Source organism: Pollachius pollachius (assembly GCF_949987615.1).
Source record: "Pollachius pollachius genome assembly, chromosome: 13".
NCBI lineage: Eukaryota > Metazoa > Chordata > Actinopteri > Gadiformes > Gadidae > Pollachius > Pollachius pollachius.
This window is the reverse complement of record NC_136946.1, coordinates 14,506,817-14,523,758: the sequence shown is the minus strand read 5'-3', so window position 1 is coordinate 14,523,758 and position 16,942 is coordinate 14,506,817. Positions and strand designations below refer to the sequence as shown.

Sequence of the window (16,942 nt, the reverse complement as noted above, 5' to 3'; positions counted from 1 at the left end):
TGGTTGAAACTAACCTGAAGCGAAGAAAGGGAACCCTCCCGGTCACCTAGGTGTGGGATGGTCTGCCCTCAGACTTATTAATCTAAAGTCTGATTTGTGAGACTTCCTCAGACCCAATGTTGGACAGCGACTCTCTAGCGAGGGTATGTTTTATGTAATTCCCTTTCTGAAAGCTGTCAACTCCTATCATGCTCTTTGTCTGCGCTGGCAGCCAGGAGATGACTAAGCAAGTGTCTAGGAGCAGCGCTGAACACCAAATAAAAGTGCGGTCCAGAGAGCGCTCTACCCTGTATCCATTTAGGTATTCTTTCATTTTTTGGAGAAACGTAATGTTTGTATCTATTCACGCTTGCCTGGATATTGAGATTGAGATGTAATGACAGTGATGCGGAGCTGCTGGTAGGAGTGTGAGAGTATCCTGGTATTATTTAGACAGATGTGTGTGTGTGGGGGGGGGGCGGTGAAACAGTGTGTGTGGTGTGTGTGTGTTCATGTTTGTTTGTGTGTGTGTGTTTGTGTGCATGCGTGTGTGTGGGTGTGGGTGTGTGTGTGTGTGTGTGTCGACAATCAAACTATGAACTGATGTTTTCATTTCAAACACGGGAACAACTTCACCAGATCAAATCATGTTTCAAACACTATGGTAAAAAACTCTATTTAGGAATAGTAGCTGTACAGGCAATATTCCACAATAATAAGGAATAGGAATATTCCACACACGCCACAGCCTCCATGTGGGTGCAATGCATGCATGATAAGCGTATCCAAGTGGCACATTGTGCGCGTTGGACGGTTCTTCAGAAAGCCACATTAAACTCTTACATTTCATAAAGCGTGACAGCCAGAAATGTCAAGCGTGCTTCCCTTTAAAGTGTCAAACCGTTCCCCCAGCCCGGCGTAAATCTGGAACTTCCTTATAGCCGGGCGACAAATTGGAACGCGGCCGATGAAATGACACAGTATATTATTGACAAGAACACATAACTCAAGGGCTAATGCGCTTAAGTGACATTTGATTAGGAGGGTTTTGGGGAAAAGGGCTTTTATGCTAAGGCCAACTCCGCTGCTGGCTGGCCCGCTTTATGCAAACCATCCGGGGATCGTTTCCAGTAGCTCTGGTAGCAGGGTCTGACAGTGTGTGTGTGGGTAATAATGACATTATGGTTTTTTTTCCCCAAGAGCAGAGTTTAGTCAAAGGCTTTTCCTCCTTAAGATGGATACCCTGATAGGGCTAAACAGCGGAGCTGACATATGGGGGTAATTGAAGATTTTCTTTTGCTACTTCCCGTTTTGATTAAAGGTGATAACCGGTTGGATTGTTTGTGTCTGTGTGTGCGTGCTTGCATGTGTATTTGCATGCATGTGTGTACGTGTATACATGCCAGGAAGGGCCATGACATGGGATGTTTTTTTCTGAAGACGTTGGTTTATTAGCTGTCTGATGAAACAGGCCCCTGAGGGCCCCTGAAGACAGCACAGAGAGCAAAACATTACACATGCCAAACCCATCCGCTGGAAGCAGTATTTAACCCTTCACAATACTGTCACACACAGGATCAATCCATTGAAAGAGCACCAATTTGTATTTTAAGCATGGTCTGACTGGTCAAACGTTAAAAAGTAATTCTTAAACTGTAATTAACCCCCGGCACACAGATTTGTCAAAATAACTTAAAGTGTGGTTTTCCTGACACATTACAACATTCTACCCCCCAGAGCAGAGAAAGAGAGAGTGGGAGAACGCCAGAGCGAAAGACGTTGAGATAGAGAGAAAACCGGAGGACTGTGCAATGTTTCCAATGCTTGTGTTCCAGCCCTCTTCTCTGAAATGAACCGGTTGTTGAATGAGTAGGTTGGGGGTTAGGGTGCTGTGGGCTCGTGGGGGTTCAGGGGGTCAGGGGAATCTGTAACAGCGTAAAATGTAACGCTTTAAATGGGTTAATGCTAATGAGTTTGTCTGAAATCAAGCGTCTCTATCCATGTACAAATGAACAAATGTATTTATTCATACCCATATGGTGCTGATACATGTCGCGGTGCGTTAGGAGAAGGAGGATATAGGGTTCACCAGAAGGCTCATGTAGGAGATTCCCAATCACGAGGAGGTAAGGGAAAGGCCTCCTGCTCAGGGAACCCAAGGGCTCGTGCACTCACACGCTGCACGGCTCCCTGGTGCTTCTCACTGTGTTTCACAGCGTCTCCTGTTCTGTGGCCGTGCTTATTCTGGATGGGTCCGTGTGGGTCAGCGCACCGACGGGGCACGGGACGGGGGGGGGGGGGGGGAGGCTGTGTGGGGTGGTTGGTTCAAGGGCTGCTCTTGTCCTGATGGAGGCTGCGCTGAGCGCTCCAGTGGCTGCTGGTGGTTTTTCGTCTTTTTTTTTCATGTGGTAATACGAAACGGCTGGCAGGGAGAGAGAGAGAGAGAGAGAGAGAGAGAGAGAGAGAGAGAGAGAGAGAGAGAGAGAGAGACAGAGAGAGAGAGAGAGAGCAAGAGGGAGAGAGAGAGAGACAGAGAGAGAGAGAGAGAGAGAGAGAGACAGAGAGAGAGAGAGAGAGAGAGAGAGAGAGACAGAGAGAGAGAGAGAGAGAGAGAGAGCAAGGGGGAGAGAGAGAGAGAGAGAGACAGAGAGAGAGAGAGAGAGAGAGAGAGAGATGGAACGTCAGAGTGATACAGAGAGGGAGACGGGGACTACAATTCCCTCCTTTGTGTCTCCCCCGCCAACGGGACCCCGATCGTCACTCCTCGGTCCCGTTGTCCGGAGAGCAGGACCCTCAGCGAAGCCCCCCCCCCCCCCCCAGCCCCCCCCCAGGACTCATCTCGGACCCCTCCGACGTCCTCCTCCTCCTCCCCCTCCTCCTCCTCCTCCTCGCCACCCATCACGAACCTCAGCCTTGATCACTCGCTCCCTCATGCTCGGTCTAGCGTTACCGACCGCTCCGCGTATCTGTTTATATCCTTTCTCCTCCCCCCTCCCCCCCTCCCTTCCCTTTTTGACTCCTTCTTTCTGGTCGGTTTGTCTTTTTTGGGGTTTCTCGACGTCCGCTATTTTCATCTTCTCAGTTCCCTTCCAGCATTCAGTTGCTATTCTCAGAGCCCTCTCTGTCTTTGTCAGGCCTCTCCTCCGCCAGCTTCATTCAAGTTTTTACTGTAAGAAGGGTCCAGCCAACCTCCCTCTGTTCTCCCAGTGTGACCACAGAAGCACACAGTAATGCTCTCTCACTCCCTCTCTGTCTCTTTCTCTGTCTCTCTGTCCCTCTCTCTCCCTCTCCCTCTCCGTTTCCGTCTCCATCTCTGTCTCTCTCTGGCCAAATCCCAAACTCAGCCCTGAGGACTAAGGAATCACAGCCTTAATTGATCTCAGGTGCTAATGAACTTAAGTAAGGGAGTGTGTGTGGCCACATGGGCTCAGATAAGTATATATACGGGATTGGGACAGGACTTCACGAGAGCACGTTACCTTGGCAACGTTGAATGACAAAGATGTTGCTGACACGCGGTTTACGTCGCAACGCTTTGAACTGTGGGCAATTCCCTTAGGTGAAGTCTGCGCTGATGCGGACTCACGGAAAGGGCTCGGTAAGGGTGGACTCAAACCCTCACGCCCTTTGGAATTCGACAATGGGACAGCCCTAAAGCCTCACTAATTTCAGGAGAACGCGCAGCAAAGTCTGTGAGTCTGTGAGTCCGGACTCTGGGATTGGGCCTAGGTCTCTCTCTCTCTCTCTCCCCCCCCCCCTCTCTCTCCCCCTCTACATCTCCCCTAACCCTCTTCCTCTCCCTCCCTCCCCCAGTCTCCGGTGGTGTCGGTGGGCTTCGCCAGGTTCCACCCCAACCTGCTGGTGGGGGGGACGTACTCGGGACAGATCATCCTGTGGGACAACCGGAGTCACCGCCGCACCCCCGTCCAGAGGTCCCCCCTGTCCGCTGCGGCTCACACCGTAAGGGCCGCACCCCCACCCCCAAGAGAGTACGCTCTAGCAGAGTGTCTTGGCGTGAGACACGTTCTCGCCGTTATCCGGTGTATTGAGTGCAACAGCTCACCGTCATGGCGTCACATGGTTTGTTATGCTGATTGGCCGAAGGACTCGTCAATCAAGGCAAGTACTAGTCCAGTGAGGTTGTCCAGAGGTCCAGACTGAAACAGTGTGGTCTGTGATCAGGATGGTCTCCAGGCTAAAGCAACATACCCTATCAGAGTTTATTGAAGATAAGCTACGATAAGTACTGTTTTTGAATCCCAGACCGATTAAATCTAAATAGATTAGAAATGTTAAATATGAAATAAATAATACAATGATCTGCTTTGACGCATAAAAAAGAGAAACACACATGGCCCCATGGCCACACCACAGCAGCCATGGGCTCAACCTCCCCACAGCCAGTTGGCCAGTCGGCAAGCCAGCCAGCCAGCCAGCTAGCTAGCCAGTCGGCAAGCCAGCCAGCCAGCCAGCTAGCTAGCCAGTCAGCCAGCCAGCCAGCTAGCTAGCCAGCCAGCCAGCCAGCCAGTCAGCCAGCCAGCCAGCTAGCTAGCCAGCCAGCCTGCAGCCTCCAGGCTCAACGCGGCCTCTGTGGGGCCCGGTGGACAAATCAATTTTGAGCCCAGTAATGAGCCCAGTAATGACATAATGGCTTCACACACTCCTGTGGATTTACCCAGCAGCCCCTTGTCCCCAAGAGTCACTTTAAAGGGCCCCGCTGCAAACAGACATGTGGCCAGCCCTAGGAGAGGCAAGGCCCCACACTCTCCGCACAGGAGGGGGGGGTTCTGTTTGTGCTTGTGCCGACACAACCCACCCTGGAGAGGGGGGGCGGGGGGGGAAGCCGACCGATCAGCGGTGGGAAGGGTTGTGAACACTAGTGTAAAGCCATTCTCCTTTAGTCCCGGTTCAGGTCCCACCAGTCCACATCTGATTGTTCCTGCTGAACGTAGATGTGTTTTTGTAGAATCGCATTGCAGATGTTTGCGACGTCTCAATAATCTCTCCAGAGTTTCTGCTTCAGTCTGGGGCGAGGGGGAGAAGTTTGGTGAACTGGTTTTGCCGCGCAAATCATCAGGATACGCGCTCAGCGATCAGAAAAACAATCAAGATGATCGTCCCAGAGCTCATTACAACGCCTCATGAATAACACATGACCTATCGCTGGCTTGTGATATTTACACGTTCCCAATCCAGGTGCACCAGCCCCTCTTCTGTTTAGAATTGTGTACATGATCGCGTTGCTGCGGGGTGATGATTGCATTGTGTGTGTGTGTGTGTGTGTGTCAGCACCCAGTGTACTGCGTGAACGTGGTGGGCACCCAGAATGCCAACAACCTGATCACGGTGTCCACAGACGGCCGGATGTGTTCCTGGAGTCTGGACATGCTCTCCCAGCCGCAGGTAGCGCACACACACCCCTACACCGCCTCACACACCCCTATACCGCCTCACACACACACACCGCCTCACACACACACACACCGCCTCACACACCCCTACACCGCCTCACACACCCCTATACCGCCTCACACACACACACCGCCTCACACACACACACACCGCCTCACACACCCCTACACCGCCTCACACACACACACCGCCTCACACACACACACCGCCTCACACACACACACACCGCCTCACACACCCCTATACCGCCTCACACACCCCTACACCGCCTCACTCACAAACTCACTCACCCCTCCTGGAACACCCATAGAAATACACGAGTTATAGAGAACGTTAGACGTGGGGATCAATTCACTTCTGTTATTGCTTTGTTTTCATGTGTGTGTGTGTGTGTGTGTGTGTGTGCGTGCGTGCGTGCGTGTGTGTGTGTGTGTAGGAGAGCATGGAGCTGGTGTATAACAAGTCCAAGCCCGTGGCGGTAACGGCGATGGACTTCCCCACCGGGGACGTCAACAACTACGTGGTGGGCAGCGAGGAGGGCACCGTGTACACTGCCTCCAGACACGGCAGGTAGGTACACACACACACACACATACATCCACATACACACACACACACACACACACACACACACACACACACACACACACACACACACATCCATACACACACACACACACACACACAGACATCCATACACACACACACACACCCACACATCCATACACACACACAAACACATACATATATACACACATACACACATTCATATATACACACATCCATATATATATACACACACATAAATATATACATACACATCCATATATACATACATTAACACACATCATTATATACATACACACACACACACACACACATACATATACACACACATCCATATATACATAAACATACACACACACAGACACGCATCCATATATTCACAAATACACACACAGCTATATATACACACAGACACGAACACGAGTGCACACACACACATGCATACACACATTGTCGGTTTGGTCGTTGCTTTGATACCATAGAAACCATATTCTAGTCAAACTGCTTGCATTCACAATTCAAACGGTCCCTTATAGTACGCTCTATTCTATATATTCATACCATGGTATCATATACCATAATATATATAATATACCATGCATGCCACAAGCTAATGAGCATCCCCCCCCTCGGCCCCCCACAGCAAGGCAGGTATCTGTGAGATGTTCGAGGGCCACCAGGGGCCGGTGACGGGCATCAGCTGCCACAACGCCGTGGGCCCCGTGGACTTCTCCCACCTCTTCGCCACGTCCTCCTTCGACTGGACCGTCAAGCTGTGGAGCACCAAGGTACGCTCCGACGTGAGTAGCAGAAGCACACACACTAGTGACTATACTGTACGGAACCCTAACGTTAAGGACCTGTTTACATGGGCTATTGTTAATGTTGTCGTAACATAAAGACAGCTGAACTGCCTGGTTTGGATTTCACAGGACTGACTTGACGTGAAGCCGGCTTGTTTTGTTTCACAGTAAGGACCAAAGCAGTCCTGAGTAAAAGAAAATGCATGGCAGCATTGAGAGAGAAAATAAGCCCTAAATGTAAATGGAAGATGACCACCTGCTCTCTAGAGTCCCATGTCTGGAGAAACAAAGAGAGAGGACATATAGATTGAGGACAGAGAGAGAGAGAGAGAGAGACAGAGACAGAGAGAGGGCGAGGGGAGAAATCGTGGAGAAATCGACGGTGAGAGGAGACAAGGCTGAACAACAAAGGGGCCTGAAAGCAGGGTTGGGAGGTGAAAAGTGTAGAGTGGTTGGGGTCCTAAAGGTTTTGAAACAGAGGGTGGAAAGACCCTGCAAACAAATCAGCAGCTTTGAAAGCGTGAAGGTTTGAGGACGATGTATAACGTGTGATACAAGCTCCGCAGTCCATCTTCCGTGCCAGGCGGAGACGTAGTGCCAAACACCCATTTCTGTGATTTGCACGTGCATCACAGTCCGCCACATTAGAACATTGCGATCACCGGAACACTGTTATTTGACAGGATTAAGATGGGGATTCCCTTTCCTTTGAGGGCTACCACAGGAATGCCTGCCTCCTGTCCCCATTAGCCCTAATGCATGAGTGTCCACAAGGATACCTGAATCTGGCTGTGTGTGTTTGTGCATGTGCGTGTGTGTGCGTGTGCCTAGCCCACAGGCACTCGCATACACCTTTGCTTTCTTTTTCCTGACCTTACCCTCAACTCCCCAGGGGTTGGCCTTCAACCCCAGGGGAGTTGTATCCATCAAGCACTGTTGGATCTGGAACACAAACACACACACACACACACACACACAGACACACACAGTCATACTGTATTCCAGATCCAACCATTTTTCGATGCGCTGATTTGATACACACATGCTCACACACACACACACACACACTCTCCCTGCCCACAGCTCTGAGGTCCCCAGTTGAAGGGCTCCAGTGTGTGTGTTTACACACTCGGCGGTGCAAACGCTGCGGTCGGCGGACACATTCCCCACGCAGGCCCGGAGCCCGGGAACGGGCCGCCGCGGCCGCCGCCAGAGCTGGGGTTACGGTCGCACATAACTTGAACCTTCTTGACTCCCTCCACCCCCTCCAAACCCCACCCTTCACACACCCCTCTCCTCCCCACGAAGCAGGAAAACACTGCTTCTTCAGGGAAGCCTTCGGAGCCTGATCTCTCTCCAACGCTCTCTGTCTCGCTGCCTTTATCCCAGTTGTTGAGGTACCTCGAAAGATCGGCCGATTGGAAAGGCCTCACCGATATTCGCTGCAATATACTTGCTCCCATTTAAAAGTCTGTCAAAACAAACGCCGCCTTAAGGGGGGTTTGTCAATAGTAGGACGTTTGTAATGGCCGACGCAGCAGAGGGGAAATCCCGGAGGAAGGACAGGAGTTTGTCTGAGGCGAGCCGCCTCTGCTGGAGGGAGACTGTTGAGGCAGGCTTTGGCGTCAGACGATGTTGGTTGTCAGGAAAACACACGAGTGGTCCTCATGCGCTCTTAATCCCTTTGAGGACCTTAGTAAAACAGGCCTTTGTGAAGTATAATTTCATTACTTTAGAACAAGCCGTATAAATGTTTACAAATGGCCACAAGTATCTGAGAGGTTGTCGGATTGACGTTCGCTATAAATCTACAACCTTCCACTCGGCAGTGGAAGTCTGCGCGGAACATTCTAGAACCCTCGGATTAGCCTAGTTTCCATTAGCAAGCAAAAGATTCTTTAACTGATCACGCGGAAAACGTTTTTTAGTAGATCACGAACAGACGAGTCGATATAGTAACCAAGTAAAGAGAGACACACTCCGGCTCTTATTTAGATTTGGGGTACCTGGGACGAGGCAGTGAGCCCTTGATTACGCTGAGCGTGCACACGATGATGCCATGATTAAAGGGCAGCTCGTGTCTCTCTCGGTTAATTAAACCCTTACAGGGATTTACCTCTTTCATTCTACCTCGCATGCACGGAGGAGAGAAGGGGAGAGAGCTAGAGTGTGGGAGAGAGAGAGAGAGAGAGAGAGAGAGAGATAGCCTGGCACAGAGAGGGATTGAGCGTTGGAGTGTGGGAGAGGTAGAGAGAGATAAAAGGAGAGAGAGAGAGAGGTTGACCCCTCCTCCTCCTGATGTGAGGATGAAACTGGGGGGAAATTGAGAAAACGAAATAAAGGACAGTAGAAAGAGGGAGGCGGGGTGTGGGTGTGGGGGTTGGGGGGGGAAGGTGGAGGTGGGCTACATTCCATTGCTCCTGCCGTCCCAGTCTACCGGTCTCCTCTCTCTCACACGCCCCTCCCACCCCACCCAGCCCAGTACCTGCCAGGAATGCAGGCCCTCTGGAATCTAAACTGCAAACACACACACACACACACACACACACACACTCACACACACGCATCTCTACTCTCTCACTATTGTTCTCCCCTTCATTTGGCTCTCTCTCTCCCTCTCTCCCTCTGGGTGTTTGTGGGTGTCTCTCGCCCAGACAGCTGGTGCGTTGAGGTTACAGTACACCTTGTGCAGAGGACTCTTTCATCTCCCCCAACAGTTTTATGGCGCTGTGTGAATGTGCGAGGGCTTTTTAATTAGCCTCTTTACCCAGACAGGCCCCAAGGCTGAGCAGCGCCACTCTGTCTGTAGCCCAGTCCTTCCTGCCCCTCTGCCTGCCTGTGTGTCTGCCTGCCTGTGTGTCTGCCTGCCCCTCTGCCTGCCTGTATGTCTGCCTGCCTGTGTGTCTGCTGCCTGTATGTCTGCCTGCCGCTCTGCCTGCCTGTGTGTCTTACTGCCTGTATGTCTGCCTGCCTGTGTGTCTGCCTGCCTGTGTGTCTGCCTGCCCCTCTGCCTGCCTGTGTGTCTGCCTGTCTGCCTGTGTGTCTGGCTGCCTGTGTGCCTGTCTATCTCTCTGCCTGTCTCTCTGCCTGCCAGTCTCTCTAGCTGTCTGTCGCAATGCCTGTCTGTGTGTCTTCCTGTCTGTCTCTCTGACTGCTTTTCAGCCTGCCTCTCTCAGCCAAACTGTCTCTCTGCCTGCCTGTCACCGTGCTGTCAGCCTGTCTCTTTATCTATCCATTATCCTCTTTTCTCTTCAAAGCTCCCCGTCTGTCTGGTGTGGACTTCGATGTAGACAGACAAGCATACAAACATACATACAAACACACACTCACTCAATTACATTTTATATCTGCTTGATTGGCGCCACCCTGCTTTTCTTTTGCATTCTCTCTCTCTCTCTCTCTCTCTCTCTCCGTCTCTCTCTCTCTCTCTGTCTCTCTCTCGCCCTCTCCCCCGTCTCTCTCTATATCTCCCCCCCCCCCCCCCCCTCTCTCTCTCTCTCTCTCTCTCTCCACAAACAGCCAAACAGAACACAAACAAGATGTCTCCTCACGCCACCGTCCACGGCGCTGCTCTCTCATTATCCCCTCGTCACTTAAACATGAACGTAAACCAACGTCGGGGGACCGTGTGTGTGTGTGTGTGTGTGTGTGTGTCCTCTCCTCTTTACGTCCCCCCCCTCCCCCCGCAGCACAACAAGCCTCTGTACTCGTTCGAGGACAACGCTGACTATGTCTATGATGTCATGTGGTCACCGGTGCACCCTGCGGTGTTCGCCGCCGTGGATGGGATGGGCCGCCTGGACCTCTGGAACCTCAACAACGACACCGAGGTGGGTGGGTGGGTGTGTGTGCTTAAACATGTGTGTGTATCTGTGGTCAGTAGATTTTGGTTTGATCAGACAAAGGGTGGGGTCATGTCTGCATGCGTCTGTATGTGTGTGTGTGTGTGTGGCCGCGAGTGTGTGCATGTGTTGGGCCGTGTGTGGGTGTGTGTGCATGTGTCGGGGTGTGTGTGTTTGCCTGTGTTGGGCCGCGTGTGTGTGTGCATATATGGGGGCGTTTGTGTATATGCCTGTGAGGGGCCATTCCTGTGTGTGTGTGTGTGTGTGTGTGTGTGTGTGTGTGTGTGTGTGTGTGTGTGTGTGTGTTTGCGTATGGTGTTCTCAAGGCCCAAACTGTAGCTGGATGCCCGCCCAAACCACGCGACCAAACAACCCACCCTTCCCCTTCCAAGAAAACCACCCCCCTCCACCCCACCCATCTCACACACACACACACACACACACACACACACACACACACACACACTGAAGATTCCTCTGTGGGCGTCGGTGTCACTCGCCCCTTCCCCAATCCCTAGCCCCCCAGCCCTCTCTAAATCACCCTGGGGTGACACTTGTGACTCCCACCCATGCTACGCCGCCCGCCACCATCCAGTTTCCCGCCACGCCCACACACACGCCCCCTCCCCCCACGGCCCCTCAATACATCACCGTCTGTGCGTTTCCTTGGCTTTCATTCTCCGGGCATTGGATGCATGGCATCATGTCTGCCCTGCTGCTAATTGACGCTGGAATTAAGTAAATACGTTGGCTAGGATACCAGGAATAACACTTTAACTCCCAGCTTTACGCTAAGTGTACTAATATTAAGTGGCGCTAGGCTGTCGAAAGCTATTATAAAGTTGTGTCAACATCCTGTTTATAAGGGGTGTTTGTGTGCGTGTATGTGTGTGTGTGTGTGTGTGTGTGTGTGTGTGTGTATAAGTGTGTGTGTGTGTGTGTGTGTGTGTGTGTGTGTGTGTGTGTGTGTGTGTGTGTGTGTGTGTGTGTGTGTGTGTATGTGTGTGCGGTGGCAGACCTTAAACCGCCCAGGTAGAATCCGGGGCTGAATGATTGCTTCTCCTCGCTCGCCAACCTCTCCGTCTCCATGGAGACCACGTTCTGCCCCATACATTCTGCCTCATCGCACCTCTCCTCTCTATGGTGCATGGATACTATAGTCCACAACCTGAGGCATTACATGTCATCGTAACAAATCCAGTCAGGTGACCCGTGGGCCGTCATGTGATTCATTGGTGGGAACACCGGTGTGAGTGTGTGTTCCGACGGGGACGTATTTCCCAGGGCCCAACACAACAACAGCCCTTTCACCGACAAGAGGAAGAGTTCATTATCCACAGGCTCACTGCAGCTAACAATGTGCTTTAAGAGCAACGTTCGACCAGACACACGCCCCCACGCACACACACACACAAACACACACACACATACACACACACACATACGCACACACATGCACACACAAGCACGTGCACACACACACACAGACACATAGACACACACAAACCTCACATGTGCGCATTCACACACAGTCAATCTTGTAGCCACAGACTTCCATTGTTGCTATCATATTAAAAACATACGTATAACAGCATTAGACGAGCGGAGCAGCAAGGCGCGCCTGGTTCTCATTTCCCCCCACGACCTCCCCCCCCCCCCCCTCTACACACACACACACACACACACACAGCCAATTTCGAGCGCTGGGTTCACATGCGCTCGGGCAGAGCAGTAGGAGCTAGCATGGGTAATGGCGGTCAGCCCGCGGTGAGGGCCTCTCTCAGCCTCGTGTGTGGGGGTCCCTCCTATTGGCTGACGCCGGGCAAAGGGGCTTCTGTCCCCCGGCGGTGACGCGCCGTCAGCCTCCGACCGTCACCGGCGGTCAGGGGACGTGGGTTCAAACGTTTCTGAGGGCGTGGGTTCCCTCAGAGAAACGTGCTTCCGGTGGGCCGTCCCTGTCAGCGAGCGCTGTGTGCTCAACCACCCCGTGGTCCAGATGTGCACACTTGGTGTTAGTAGTTAATGTGTCAGCCCGAGAAGTTAAAAGTATTCTTGGTTAGTGTGTGATTTGTTTGTACGGTTTTGTAAAGGTAAAGACAGCGTTTGGCCTTTTGCTTTGAATACCGTCCGTTGCCCCCTGACCCAGAATGACTCCAGCAGGAGGGTGGGTTTGCTGTTAGGAGATGGCAGGATCTGTATTACAAATATTTGAGAACCAAAACAGTTTTTTTTTTTCCCCCGGGATGCACACTCTAAACCCTGTGCTTGTTTAGCCCGCAGGCGAGACGCCATTGTTTGTGTTTTTTAATGGGCCAGTCCTATGAAGATTTTATGTGCTTCATTAAAAAAAAAAAAGCTCCCACTGCTGCTTTAACTCCCAGCCACGTAACCCCACCGTTGGTTGCCTGGGAACCAGTCTGATCTGGGAGCCAGGTTCTGCTCCATTAGCCTGAGTCCGTCTTGGACTTGTTACAAGGGCCCCCGGTTTGAAAAAAAAAACACACCGAGATGTTTGATGTTTCCATTGGCGAACCCGTAGCTTTGTCTGCTCTGTTGTGTACTCTCAGTGTATTTCCATCCCTCTCTTCTATTTATAGGTGCCCACCGCGAGTGTCACCGTGGAGGGGGCGTCGGCCCTCAACAGGGTCCGCTGGTCGTCAGGGGGGAAGGAGGTTGCCGTGGGCGACTCGGAGGGACGCGTCTGGATCTATGACGCCGGAGAGGTGCGGGTTTCCGTGGAAACTGTGCTGATGCACATGTGACATATATAGCCGAACCTAGCTTTGTTGTCTACGGGGAATGGGTTAACCTAACTATTGTTGGGTAACATCCTTACTTTACCAACAGCGATATATTGTTTCTTTCTTCTGACAAATGTACTTATGTTAAGTCGCTGTGGATAAAAGTGTCTGCCAAAGGCCCTAAATGTAAATGTACACATCCAATATTCAAGCGCAAAGCTTGTTCCGCAGTCAAACCTCCACATGCGCCATCATGACCCGTTTGAGGACTTTTAAGCATTTCAGATCACCCCCCCCCTCCCCCCTACCCCTCAACTGTCGGGCGTAAGCATTGATGTTTGGGCTTGATATTTTCCCTGCTCTTTTAAACGGCCCAGTGTGACTCCCCCAGCACCACCACCACCAATGCCGCATAGCGGGCAGCCACCCCGGCTGCGCCCCTGGCCTCGAGGCTCCTCCTGGGGCCCTGGTTGCGAGCCCTGTGTTTTGGAACCATAGCTTAGCCTATAGGCTAAATATAGAAGCTCTTCTGTGTGGTACAGCGGGCGAGAGAGAGACAGGGAGAGAGAGACAGAGCGGGAGAGACAGAGGGAGAGAGGAAGAGAGAGAGAGAGAGAGAGAGAAAGAGGGAGAGAGAGAGAGAGAGAGACAGACAGAGCGGGAGAGACAGAGGGAGAGAGGAAGAGAGAGAGAGAGAGAGAGAGACAGACAGAGCGGGAGAGACAGAGGGAGAGAGGAAGAGAGAGAGAGAGAGAAAGAGGGAGAGAGAGAGAGAGAGAGAGAGAAAGAAAGAGGGAGAGAGAGAGAGAAGCTAAACCGAGGCGTATGATAATCTGGTGGAGGAGAGGAGGGGTTGCCACCAGGCCGAGAGGTGGTAGAGCGAGCTGCGGTGCAGCAACGGTTAGCTGCAATGCTACGATGATTGAGACGACAAGACAATTGGAAATTTCAGTTGTTTCCTCGAAATAGGCACTAACCACGCGCCCCACTGTGTCTGTTGGTAACCCCGTACTCACAGAGGCTCAAATAAAGCATCAAATTAAAAGTGCTGAATGCAGAGTCCCCCCCCCCCCCCCCCGCTGTGCCAGGCCCTCCCGGTGAGCAGGGTGGGGCTGAGGGTTGTCAAACAGCCGCCTCCTCTTTCCTCCTCCTCCTCCCTGTTCCTGTTTTAATTACAGCCTGGTCCCCAGAGCGGTCGCAGCTTGGGTGGCAGCCACCACCACCACCACCCCCCCACCCACACCCACACCCATCCCCCCCCCACCCCCAAAACCAGCCACCACCAGCCACCTTCAAGGGTGCTAATACTAGCTGCTGCCACGGCACAGGGAACACAGCAGATAGACTTACCGCTCAAGGGGAATGCATCCCATTTCGGTGGTCAAGGACGACACACACACACACACATGCACGCACGCACACTCACACACACACATACATAAACGCGCACTCGCACCTAGCCAAGATGAACAACTCCCCGCCCTGAACGCGAGGCGTTGGAATCGTATGTTTAACGTCGTCAAGATGTAACAAATCCGAAATTCCAGAAGAGCCAATTGAAGTCATTGGCAGTAGACTCATATTGAGAAACGGAACGGGATAGCATAATTTAATAAGGTGGGGGTCTCGCCTCATCCCAGGCCTTTCTCACGGCGTTCCTCTGTTTCTTTGGGTTTCTAAAAGACGCATAAACACAACCAGGGGAAGGCCGCGTTATGCTAGGAGTTCGCCGACGCGAGAAGCTAGCCAAAACACGTGTTAGCGAGCAGCGCTTCGCCATGTCTCCTCCCTGCACTTCCTCCCCCTTCCTCTCTCCTCACCCTCCATCCTGTGTTGATGTTTTGTTGTTTTGATGTTTTGTTTGCTTGTGTGTCCCCAGCTGTCGGTCGCCCATAGCGACGACTGGGCTCGCTTCGCCCGCACCCTGATGGAGATCCGAGCGAACCGGGCGGACTGCGAGGAGGAGGGCCCCCCGGAGCTGGCCTCATAGGGGCAGGAGTCGGGGGGGGGGTCTCTGGTTTGTGTTTAACCTCGGTGGTTTTGCTCTCCCCTGGCTCCGCCGGCTTAACGCACTGTTAGACTGTTCCGGTCCGCACACAAGGACTCCTTTTATTTCCTGGGTGATTTGAGGTAGCAAACCAGGAACCGCAAAACAATTGTTTGAACGTAACGTACTGAAAAGGTTGTGACGATGAGTTGTCCAGCGTGCACTATTTATTGTGAGGCACAGCGTGCTGACGTGCCTGTGTCAACCCTCTCCTATTTATTTCCAGTTACCAACAGTGTTTGTTGTAAATCATCAAAATACTCAACAACAAAAAAAATCTCTTATAGCCTTATAAACCTAAGTGTATTGTACGACAATGCTTTGCACAACTGTAAATGTCAACAAAAACAACAATCACAGCAAAACGTGAGTGAGTAAATATTAAACGGTTGAATATTGTTTACAGAGAAGATGTTAGTTTGTTAGTGTTTGGTCTCTGTGAACGGCGGCTGCATGGAGGGCAGAGTGTGTGGGATCCAGATCAGTGATAAGTGGTCTCGGGGGGCCTGTTTGTTGACTACTGGCTCTCTTTAATAAAGGACCGTTCAGTGTCTGAGTCCTGTTCCACACAGCCAGAGCTCTCAGCGACCCGAGAGATACATTACCCTATCTCCTCGTTGTTGGTGAATAAACAAGATGTACTGTACATGTGCTTTCTGTTTGTCATTAAAGCTTTGCATAAGAACAACCTGCCTGCTTGTTTTATTTTTGGTCACCATGTTCAATGAATCGGCTCTGCATCCTGACGTGAGCTTATTGTTTTAAATCCCGAAACCATTTGAGTCAACCTCTGGATAAAAAAAACAAAAGAGACGGTTGTTGTTAAGCTAACTTTATCTTTACTCATTGCTGCCATACATACAGTAAGGCACAAGTATTGTAACACACCTTATGCACGTTCTACGTTCTCTCGACAGCACACACTTGATATATACACAGCCAGTGGGTCCCCCCCTACCACAGAACACATGTTGGTGCGGCCTTTTCAAGTAGACTTCTGTACATCGTCTCTGAGCACCTTCACAAACAACCAAACTATACATATGCTTTACATTCTTAGACATTCAACTGTCTTGATCGGATTGCTTTCTGTTTGGAATCAGCAGTTCATTGGACATAATCAGCGGCAGTGATGACGACATAGGATTCTGATTTCTCAGATATTCAGTTGAATTGATTGGGATACGTCTGTGCTGGATGACTTCCTGACCAATTTTAATTCAATGTAAACTGACAGCATGAGAAGAGTATTCATTTAAAACATAAAGTGACGATTACATAGGACCCTTAGACACCACTACAGCTGTCGAATCACAGATAAGAGGAAAGGAAAACACTCACCTCTAATGTAATAGGTTATAGTAATAGCTTTAAGGTATGTAATAACTAGCCCTGGTGCTGTGCAATAGCCCCTCTATAGAGACACACAACTGCACTACAGTCCTTAGCGACGGACAAGTATAAACAAACACTGCACAGCAGTCCTACCATCAAGATAACTTCCAGTAAGTAGTAAACAGCTAGCTTAACCAACATGGTTGCGTGTACACT

General features: G+C 51.3%; 1 protein-coding gene across 1 annotated transcript in view; it reads left to right on the top strand.

Annotated features, from left to right (window-relative positions):
• The window catches only part of dync1i1a (dynein cytoplasmic 1 intermediate chain 1a), a gene marked incomplete at both ends in the record, with an annotated part of 50,935 nt that extends 35,601 nt beyond the window's left edge, over window positions 1-15,334 (top strand). The window contains 7 exons of the mRNA XM_079749916.1: window positions 3,793-3,939; window positions 5,269-5,382; window positions 5,828-5,961; window positions 6,602-6,758; window positions 10,451-10,591; window positions 13,201-13,326; window positions 15,224-15,334. Coding sequence (XP_079606042.1) covers window positions 3,793-3,939; window positions 5,269-5,382; window positions 5,828-5,961; window positions 6,602-6,758; window positions 10,451-10,591; window positions 13,201-13,326; window positions 15,224-15,334 — 930 coding nt within the window. The remainder of the gene's footprint in view (window positions 1-3,792; window positions 3,940-5,268; window positions 5,383-5,827; window positions 5,962-6,601; window positions 6,759-10,450; window positions 10,592-13,200; window positions 13,327-15,223) is intronic.
• Between the last annotated feature and the right edge of the window lie 1,608 nt (window positions 15,335-16,942).